The following is an 11,588-nucleotide window of genomic DNA, read 5'->3' on the forward strand; positions in this document are numbered from 1 at the left end:
TTATTTAATTTCAAAGAATATTATTTTTAAAATTCATAAAAGAACATACTGAATTATAAAAAATCAATACTATTTAATATTAATAAATATTAATATTTTTTTATATTTTATTTAATATTAAATGATTTAATTTTGGATTAGGTATAGGTATTATTTATCAGTAGGTTATAAGTACACCTAAAAAATATCAATATTGTACAATTTACATGTATAGAAACTTTTTATATGTAACTTAGGGCTGTTTTTAATATGTTTGGTTAGTGTCTGATAACGCTAACTGGCAGAATTTATTATGAGTTAACCAATAGAATTCTACCGAATAGACAATCGACATTTAACCGGACATTGTATGAACAGCCTTTCATTTTTTACAAAATGTAGTAAATTATATTCTCTATACTTAATGAATGTACTATGTTCAATATATTTACAATATTAAAAAAACAATAGCATAGAATTACATTTTCAGTAACATTGATACTTTTAAACATATGGTTTTATTGATTTTATAGGTATTTTTAAAGTGGATAAAAATTTAAAATACCTATAAAATCAATAAAACCATATGTTTAAAAGTATACATTATAGAAGAAACTAAACTTTTATATGTATATCAGTTATTATATTTTAGGATTAATAAAATACTGCTCAAAAAATTACTTTGACCAATAATTTCGAATCATATCTGCTCCCTTTTCACCAACCATTAATGTTGGAGCATAAAGATGCGCATGGGGAATTTGTGGAAATATTGATGAATCCACTACTCTTAGTCCTCGCACACCTAATACTTGTAATTTACTATTGACAACGTCTCCCATACGGCATGTACCACATTGGTGATGATAAGTGTGTGTCAAATGTTTTGATAAACAAGCCCAATAATCATCAGATCGGAATGGTAAACTATTACATTTCGGATACGGTACAGGATTCAGTTTAGCTGTGACATCTTTAAACGCCTGTGTTTCTTCTACCATCTTGACTAAATACTTAAGAGCATATATATTGTCTTCTAAATCAGTGTTGCTGTCATAATAACCATAAGACATAATAGGTGGATCCAGTGGATTATTGTTTTTCAAAGTTACACTTCCACGAGCATCTGGTTGTAACAGCACAGTGGCCATGATAAACACATTTGGTTTATCAGATAGAGGACCAAAAATTAATTCGAGTCCTCTACCCGATGGTGCCCTTATATAAGCTAAGCCATCCACTCCTCTTGGTACTGTAAGTGGTCCTTGACCATACTTAAACCATTCTTCAAATAAATGCGGATCTGATGTGGTTTGTTGGTTGATTACTGGGCTTGTTTGATTAATTATGAACTCCAAAGCTAAAACATAATATAATTTATATTACAAAATGTATAGGGACCTAAGTAACTATAGACAGTAAGTTAGTAAATGTATAATTTTTAAATTTTTAAAATAAAATTATGTAAGTACCAGCAATAGATTTCTAAATAACTCTCATAATTTAAATTTTACTTTTTTAAGTTTATCTAGGTTAGGGTAATAATAAAAATAAAGATACTGGACAAAATACAAATATGATGTATAATTTTTTAATAAATAGTTTTAATTTAATTTTTTAAAATAACGAATTAAATAGGTACGCAATTTAAAGTTGACAAAACAAAAAAAAAAAATTATTTATGTTTTAATGAAGAATGAAAATAAAATGGTATAAACTAAAACTTTAATAAATTGGTTTTTAATTTTTAAAAGTAAATATACCAACTGTTCCATAGTGATCTTGTAAATGTTGTCCCACCTGTAAATCTTGAATTACTGGTATTTTATGATTTTTTAAGTGGTCTTTTGGTCCAATTCCTGATAACATTAGCAATTGTGGTGAATTTATTGGGCCAGCAGACAAAATAATTTCTTTTTTAGCATATACAGTTCTTTTTTTTTCTTTTTTTATAAATTCTACTCCAAATGCTAATTTAGTTTTTGGATCGATAAGTATTTTTGTTACTTGGCTAAATATTGCCACATGAAGGTTTTGACGATCTTTGACTGGTCGGATAAAGGCTTTCGATGCGCTTACCTATAAAACAAAACTTTTATTTAGCAAATGATGATTAATAAATAAATGTGGTGTAAATAGCCTTAATGAAAGTGGTTTTGTCACTTTAAAATGCACATAAAGATAAATTCTTTATTCGTCAAAGAAGATTTTGAAATAACAAATATCTACTACGTTAAATCATAAGATAATTTTAAAATATTTAAAATGTCTCATTTTTATAATTTATGAAAAATATTTACCCACATTTCCAAATATAATAATATTTACTATATTTAAATTGAAAATGTATTTATAAATAGTGAGGACAGTGAATGGTTAAATAAATAAATTAAGTGTCTATGTTCAAACGATCGGATCAAAATATAATAGGCATTTATGTTTACATATATATTAAATTATGTAGATATAGGTATGCATTGAAAATTATAAATATATTTACTCTGCGTCCATTTATTGTTGTGGCTTGTAAACGAGATGATCCGTACTCTGGGTCAATGGTATAATCAATATTTCTTTTTAATCCTAATTCTCCGCCAGCTTCTATAAATTTATCAACAAGTGGTGAATGATATCTAACTCGTTCCACATGTAGATTTCCTTTTTGTGAATGAAACTGTGAGTTTTGATATTCTGGTATAGAATTGTTTTCAGATTTTAAAAAATAAGGCAATACATCATTGTAAGCCCAACCATCATTTCCAAATTTCTCAATTATATCATAATCTTCTTTTTTCCCTCTCTGGTAATACATATCGTTAATTATTGATGATCCACCCATGCCTTTTCCTTTAGGCCACGGACAACGGTTATTTTTAAATCCAAAACAACCGTTTTTAACCGGCTCCGCAGTGTATCCCCAACTGTACTCCGATGATTCTAAAAATGATGCTACTGCTGGTATATCTGTGTACAGAGTTTCGTCCTTTCCTGCTTCTAGTACTAATACTAACCAATTTGGATTTTCGGATAGACGATTTGCGACTACACAGCCTCCAGTACCAGCTCCAATGACAATGAAATCATACTCACGTAATATAAGCCGATTACCTAAAAGATTGTTTTCCCTGAAAGGAATTCCTTGTTGCTGAAACGGCGAATAAATTGACTGGAATAATTGTGCAAATATTGATGTCGTAAATAGTAGAAAATATACGAATATTTTAAAAATTATTTCCATGACTAAATAAGTACAGAAGAGTGTTGAATAAATTTACTTGAATACTTGATCAACACCATACCTATATTATATACGCACGATGACAGTATTGAAACCTTAAGGAATACTGTTTTCTGTAGGTCAAACTTTCCTTTATATATGCTTACCTACCAAATGTTGTTTTATATGTTTTAAAAAATACATAGTATTTCTCCTACTAAGTATGACCACAAAATAAATTGATGTAAAACTACAAGTAGGTGTTTTAACTTCTTGATGTAGGCTATTAGACTTAATATAATATTTATGTACCTATTTAAAAAATCAGTAATCGCTAAAATTTGATATTAGTTTTATGTTTATTAATATGACAAAAAAATTTTTTTTTTTACTTTTGTTTTTTGTATATATTTAAAAATAAGTTTGACAACTTTAAAACTCATTACATAAAAATATATTAACAAAAACATACAAATAAGTATAAGATTAATTGTAAATTATACTTCAAATATAATACAATTATAATATTCTTAGTTCTTATGTTGTTGAAAGTAACGTTTTTTTTTTTTTTGAATAAAAAAATAAATGTAAGTGGAATGGAAAACAACTCAGACATATTTATTTCATAGGACCGGTTTTTATGCTAACCATGGATTCAAAACGCTTTATTAACTGTTTCTTTCTATATTATAATTCTAAAAATAAAAATATTTTTGAAACCATTTAGTCGCTATTATTACATTCATTTTTTAAGTTATAACTTATCATTAAAACATAAACTAAAAAGAAGTTTACTTTAAAATTATATTTTTTAATAATTTTTTTTATTCTAGTAAGCTTGGTATACAACCATTAGTTTTAGATTCTGAACGAAGTGTGAACGTATTGATTTTATAATGACGTTTTTGTACAGCATAATTTATTATAATAATACTTCAAATTCAAACTTCGGGGTGGTTTCCGATGACAAAGTAAATATTCTTTGTGCAAATTATAAAGGTCAAAAGTAAGAATTTTACAACAGTTTTTGAAAAATTCGATTTTTTATATGGTTGTAACTCAAAAACAAATCACTATAAATAGCACTGGTGGGTATTATTGTTTCAATGTTTCTTAGAGTTAATGTTTTCCCAAGTAACAAATTGTAATAAGAATGCATTAATGTAGAAAACATTTAATTTATCCATTATTGGCGTTAATACCATTTTTTTATAGTTCATGTAATACGCCAATGTCTGTTAAATACATAAAGGAATGATTTTTTTTATATACCTAATTATTTGAAGTTTTATTTTGAAAAAACTTAGATATTTAAACTAAAAACAATAATTTTAGTTATTATGATGTAGGTAATTCAAAAATATTTTTTATCGATATTTGAAATATAAACGTACATTAAGCACTTTATTTATAATATACACAGTTGTTTTTTCAAAAAATTTGAATTAGTTTTATGATATCACTGCTTATTTAAACTACAAAGGAACAAACGTAATGTTTATTTCTACGATTAGTTGATTTTGACTCAATAGTTAATAAAAACAGAGTTAATAAAAAAAAAATAAATAAAGATAAATAATAATTTAATATGAATAATATAATGAATGCAATATTTCCGACAAAAAAAATCATATATTCTACCGTAATACTATTAAGTATTAATGTAAGAAAAAAATAAAAAAATACTCAGAATCATTTTTCATTTATAATAATTTATTATTGAATTCAAATTTAATATTATAGTGACCAATGACGAAGTAATCTCGACTTCTAGGAAAACGTAGAGTGGTTACTTACTTAAATAACTTCTCCTCTTTTATTTAAATTGATTTCTGTGTAAAATACAGAACTAGATTACAATTATTTACATATTACTAAATTGTATTATATTTTTTTCATAAAACACTATTATTACTTTTCAAATATACATGAGAATAAATAAAGAATATAAAATAAATAATTATTGTTTTGAGTTCAAATAAATACTTTATACAAATAATTAATAAATTATTTTGACCAAAAGTTTCGAATCATATCAGCTCCTTTTTCACCAACCATTAAAGTTGGAGCATAAGTATGTCCATGCGGAATATGCGGAAATACTGAAGAGTCCACTACTCTTAAACCTTGAATTCCGATCACTTGTAACTTGTTATTGACAACATCCCCCATCCTGCAGGTACTACATTGATGATGCCAGGTATTTGTCTGGTGTTTTGATAGACAAGCCCAATAATCGTCTGATTTAAATGGTAGGTTTTCACATTTTGGGTACGGTTTTGGGCTTAGTTTTCCTGCTATACCTTTAAAAGTCTGTGTTTCTTCTACTAATTTCACTGCGTATTTAAGTGCAAAAACATTGTCTTCTAAATCAGTAGTATTGTTATCATAATAACCGTAGGACATAAGGGGTGGATCTAATGGGTTTTTGCTTTTCAAAGTTACACTTCCACGAGCGTCTGGTTGTAACATCAGAGTAGCGATTAAAAACGCATTTGGTTCATCTGATATGGGAATAAATATCAATTCAATCCCTTTGCCAGTTGGTGTCCTTATATAACCTAAGCCATCCGCTCCTGCTGGTGCTGTTAATGGTCCTCGACCATATTTGTACCATTCTTCAAATAAATGCTTGTCTGATAATGTTTCTTTCGTCAGTACTGGTCCAGTTTGATTTATTTCAAATTTTATAGCTATATATGATATTAAAAAATATTTATATTATATAATATAATAGGTATTATTCATTACATTTTTTAACTTAAAATAATTTTAGTTAAGTGTCCACTAATGAGTAATGAGTAATGACCATGTAATAATTAGTACAACTAAAAAGAATCTAGAATATTAAAGCAGAAAGTATAGTTTTTAACTCAATCATTGAAATCATAATAAATAAAAAGCTTACGACAATGTTTATTATATAGCTAATGTAGTCGATAAATTATGCAAATAATATTATATTAGCTTAGGTGATTGGATATCAACCATTTTTAAGTTATTTAGTATTATATAGCTGAGTATCTTATAAAATTGCTGATAGTCTGAATTTTTATGAAGTTCACTAGTAAACGATTTTCTTATATTTTTAAATTAATTTTTAATTCTGAACGGATGAAAGATGAATGTATTGATTTTACAATGCTGTGTGTGTTTTTCAGTCTTACGTTGGTCATTTAGAATATTAAAAATGATTTAATTCTACGCTTTAAATATGATTTCTGATAGAAAATTGGATATAATTTCATTTCGGGATTAAAAGTAAAAAACTGTTTTTATATTTCAAACAAACTGGAAAAACAGAAAATAACTAAAAAAAAACGGGAATTCTTACTCAATTTTATTTTTATTTTTGTAATTAAATAAGAAATAACTCTATGTATTTCGTTTTTGAATTACAACAAAAATTTCTTTGATGAAAAACAGTTAAATTATTATACGATTGGATATCTATTATAACGTACAAATTTAAACTTTATATATGGCCATAAAAATCGTTGTGACTTTCGGTAAATTTTTATTTTCGTTACAAGTAAAATACTACTGAAAACAAATAACCTTGTATTTAAATTTAAAATTTTAGCGATATATATATACTGTAATACTAATATTACAATAATTTATCATGAAATGTATTAATTAATATAGGCTGACAGGCTACCTCCGTTTAGAATAATTCTCGTATAATATAATGATTTATGATACATCATTAAATAAAAATTTAACACAACAGTTACAGTTATCTACTCAACAACTATTGTACCGTAAAGTGGTAGTCACTTTTTTTTAGAGCAATATTATCAAAATTTTAAAAACTCTTTTTGAAAGGTAAAGAATTTCGATTCAAAATATTGAGGGTAATTTTAAAGTAAAAACGTTTATAGAAAATAAAATAATATTCTTCTATTGATTTTATCTGTTCACTAAGATAGTCAGTTCAATTGGTATAAGATCAATATATTATAGTAAAAAAATAGCTAGAATCAAATTTCATTAAATTTTAAGTAGGTATTTAATAAAAAAAATTTTAATCTCAAACTCTATAAGTTATAGAATAACTCTTTAAATTAAAGTTAACATACCCAATGTGCCATAATGATCAAGTAAAGTTTTTCCAACTGGTAAATCTTGGATAACTGGTATACCATGATGCTTTAAGTGCTCTTTTGGTCCAATACCTGACAACATTAGTAATTGTGGTGAATTTATGGGTCCAGCAGATAAAATTACTTCTTTTTTAGAATATACTGTTCTAGTTTTTCCCTTTTTAATAAACTCCACTCCAATTGCTTTCTTAGTTTTTGGATCAATAATTATTCTTGTTACTTGACTGTATATAGCCACATGAAGATTTTGACGATTTCTGGCTGGACGAATAAAGGCTTTGGACGCACTTACCTACACAATAAAATATTTATTTATTATTTATCGGTTAGAAATCAATTATATAAATAAATACAGTTATTCACCAATTTCAAATTATTGATAAATGGTAGCTAAAATTTCTAAAAAAAATTAATAATATAAAATAAAATTAATGAAAAACTGAAATAAAATTATATTAAAAAATATCTTTAATTATGTCTAAATATAAAATAAGTCGGTGATTTGAGTGTTAAAGTAATTTTTCACAGGTTTTATCTGTAGAGTAAACAAAATTCATCAAAACCTAATCTAGTTTTTAATAAATTAATGTAAAACATTACTATGTTTATTATTTATACAATGGATTACATAAAATAATTACAAATATTAAAGGAAAAAATAATGTAATTCCTTTAAATATGATTTAATTGTTCAGGATTAGTCTATTAAGTTTTATTGAACTGTTAAATTAATTAATTTTCATACAACCTATCTAATTCTCAACTAATGCTCTTATTGTACCTATATTAATTTTTTTTTATAAATAATAAATATTCTTACTCTGTGTCCAAATAGTGTTGTAAGTTGAAAGCGAGATACTCCATGCTCCGGATCAATTGTATAGTCAATATTTTTTTTTAGTCCTAATTCTCCTCCAGCTTCTATAAATTTGTCAACACGTGGTGAATGGTATCTTACTCGTTCAACGTGTAGATTTCCTTTTTGTGAATGGAACGGTGAATTTTGGTATTCTGGTATAGAATTGTTTTCAGATTTTAAAAAATAAGGCAATACATCATCGTAAGCCCAACCATCATTTCCTAGTGCTGCAATTGTATCGTAATCTTCTCTTTTTCCTCTTGTATAAATCATGGCATTTATAATTGATGATCCTCCCATGCCTTTTCCTTTTGGCCATGGACAACGATTATTTTTAAAACCAAAACAACCATTTTTTGAAGGTTGAGCAATATAACCCCAATTATAGTCTGTTGTTTCTAAAAATGGTACCGCTGCTGGTATATCTGTGTAGATAGATTCATCTTGTCCTGCTTCTAATAATAGTACTGTCCAATTTTTCTCTTCAGATAAACGGTTTGCGACAACACAGCCCCCTGGACCTGCTCCAATGACAATAAAATCATACTCACTCAATATAGGTCTATTACCTATAAAACTGTTTTCTCTGAAAGGAATTTCTTGTTGTTGATACTGTGCATATGGTAAGTGAAACAACTGACTAAAAGTTAAAGATGAAAAAAAAATTAAAATCGTGAATACTATAAGAATATTTTTCATGATGAAGTGACCATAGAAATGGTTAGGTTATTAAGATGGGCTATGATCAACTGATGTCGGAACTTCGTGTCAGAAACTCAAACAATTATGTTTATTTACTTTAGCTCCCTACTATTTATACTTTTTATTTAACGTTTTTTAAATATATATAAAAGTTACCCTTGGTTCTTTTCACAATAAATGTAGGTTAGTATTACTACTATAACTTGAAGTTAGCTATATATTTTAATATACAAAAACCAGTAAGTAAAGTAGGCTATTTGAATAAATTAATCAAAGGTGTTAAACTACCTAATGGTTTTATATTTTCAATATAATTTCCAGCTGCAAAAATTAAAATTATTATTATTATTATATAGAAATTAAATTTTCAAGATTTTTTACTGAATAAAAACATAATATTCTACTTTATCTACAATAATGTACTAGATGTTGAGCGTACTTCGTTATAAAAGTCACTATAGTATAATAGTATAAATATTTATAATGTATAATATATACTATATAGTTACGTGTTAATTTTGAATTTAATGATAAATCATTGCATGTACAAAATGATTCTGATCAAAGACGGTCTTTGCGTAGTCTTATTATAAAATATATTTATTTTATGATTTATATTTCATTTATTTCACGATAGGTAATGTTATTAATTGATTCTGCTAATAATGTTATTTATTTTACTAACCTAACGTGATTTAATTTTTACTGAAATCATTGAAAATATTACAAATATTTACAAAATAATAATCATTTTGATAGACAATTAATAGTATACTATTGTAAATACTATATATTTATATTTTATCATTAATATTAACGTTCAAGTAAATTTCATGTTACTATAGGACGATGTGAATAGATGTGTAGGTATCGTGGAATAAATATATGCAATTTAAATTAAACTTAAAATTAATCTAAACGTTTTGAAAATGTAATTGTAATCTATAAAAAATATAATACCTATAGGTACTTACAAAAAACTTTTAAGTCTCTAAAAATAATACTTTTTAATTATAGCAAAATAATAAAAATTATAATTCTGTATTTGAATATCTTATTTCAACTAAATTTAAATTTTAAATAGGTAGGTATCTAAAGAAATAAAAAAAAATATTGTGTTTAAATAGTTTAAAATATTTTTTTTTAATTTTTGGTTTCAGATTAACATATTTAAGATAATTATAACAAATACCTTATATTTAATTATACTTTCAGCAGAAAAGGCCAATACAAACATTTGTAGACATTTTCAAGTATCTAAACTCTAAAGTATCTACAAAACTACAGTTACCTATACTCGTTTCTAATTTATAATTTATAATACAAAAAGGAAATCGATTTTATCAAAAACTGGTTTTGTTTAAAAATTTCAGATTTTTACTATTTTTTTTATTATTTTGTGTTTCCTAATAAGTACTTGGAAAAGTTCTGGACATTTTTTACTTTTGATCCACTCCCCTTCCCCCCCCCCCCCAAAAAAAAAAGCGTATCAATAAAATACTCTTTCCAGCCAAAAATAAAACATAGAAATAAAACAAGTTGAAACCTTAGGTTAGGTTATTAGCTTATCTATGTATTTTTAATGCTCCAAATTACAAGTAATAACAATCACACGCATCCTCAAAAAAAATTATTTCGAAATTTTAATTCTATATTCAAATTGGGTGGTCAATTGTCGCAATTAATTTATAATAATTGCCCTCATCGAATTAAATCTTCGTCAACGTTTTAAGGATAAATTTAATATTATATTATTTATATTATTATTAAATTACAGGTGTACCATAAAACAAAATTGTTTTCAAATAATAAGTTGCAAGCATTCATAATATTGTAATACACAGAAAGAGATTTTCAGTTGGTAAAATGTAATTTATAAAAGCTGCCGATAGGTAGCGTTGTATAATACTATACTATACTAATATAGTAATATAATTAATGATAAATGGTAATAAAATATGTTGGCTAAAATATAATGTTTATTTCTAAATTACTGTTTTTATCGTTATTATTTCGTTCATAGCACTTGAATAATATACATTAGCTTTTAGTTTTATTATCATAATATTTATGTTTCTTAAATTTTTGTTTTTTTTTTTATATATTAAACACAAAATATCATTACATTGTTTTACCTATATATAGAATCATAGATGCACATATCAACAATGAATGTAATTTTAAATTAACGACGGACGACGGTTTTTCAGAACACGGATCCGAAATAGTTGTGTGTATTATGTACCTATCTCAATGTTAAATAACAGCTTATTATACGTAACTTAAAACAAGATATTGCTTGCGAGTTTACGTGATGGTATAAGAAATGATTTTTTTGTAAGTCTTGATCAACACACTGAACTTAAACAGAGGTACCTCATCCAAGTAAGACAATTGTATGTATTTTGTAAATGTATGTGTAAGTATAGATATTATTATAGACTTATTAAATTATTTTAAGCATTTGTTGTAGTGTAGTGAAGTATATTATAATAAGTTTTTTAATGTTTTACATTTCTCTAATTAATGTATTTATGTATAAATAGAGAATCAACCGTGATTATGGTAGATGGTAGATGATCTCAGTGATTAGAGTATTTCGGTAGGTACCTAGTTTAGTGGATTAGAAAAAAAATTGTTTGTAGAGCATCATCTCCTTTCTCCGTAATATTCGTACGACGTACAGTGTACCTACCTATTATAATTAATATTGTTATTATTTTAT

At 25.6% G+C, this 11,588-nt stretch overlaps 2 protein-coding genes across 2 annotated transcripts; both read right to left on the reverse strand.

The window, feature by feature from the left end:
- Positions 1-162: 162 nt before the first annotated feature.
- LOC114132909 (glucose dehydrogenase [FAD, quinone]-like) lies at positions 163-3,457 on the reverse strand. Its single transcript, XM_027998519.2, has 3 exons — positions 2,480-3,457; positions 1,743-2,058; positions 163-1,339 (listed from the first exon to the last, which is right to left on the reverse strand). The coding sequence occupies exons 1-3, from the start codon at positions 3,215-3,217 to the stop codon at positions 657-659; spliced, it is 1,737 nt and encodes a 578-aa protein (XP_027854320.1). The 5' UTR covers positions 3,218-3,457; the 3' UTR covers positions 163-656.
- A 1,434-nt stretch (positions 3,458-4,891) lies between these two features.
- Positions 4,892-8,958, reverse strand: LOC114132608 (glucose dehydrogenase [FAD, quinone]-like). The gene is made up of 3 exons (XM_027998125.2): positions 8,123-8,958; positions 7,279-7,594; positions 4,892-5,889 (listed from the first exon to the last, which is right to left on the reverse strand). Exons 1-3 carry the CDS (start codon positions 8,858-8,860, stop codon positions 5,204-5,206), a joined length of 1,740 nt encoding a protein of 579 aa, XP_027853926.2. The 5' UTR covers positions 8,861-8,958; the 3' UTR covers positions 4,892-5,203.
- Between the last annotated feature and the right edge of the window lie 2,630 nt (positions 8,959-11,588).

Source organism: Aphis gossypii, chromosome 1, assembly GCF_020184175.1.
Source record: "Aphis gossypii isolate Hap1 chromosome 1, ASM2018417v2, whole genome shotgun sequence".
Lineage (NCBI taxonomy): Eukaryota > Metazoa > Arthropoda > Insecta > Hemiptera > Aphididae > Aphis > Aphis gossypii.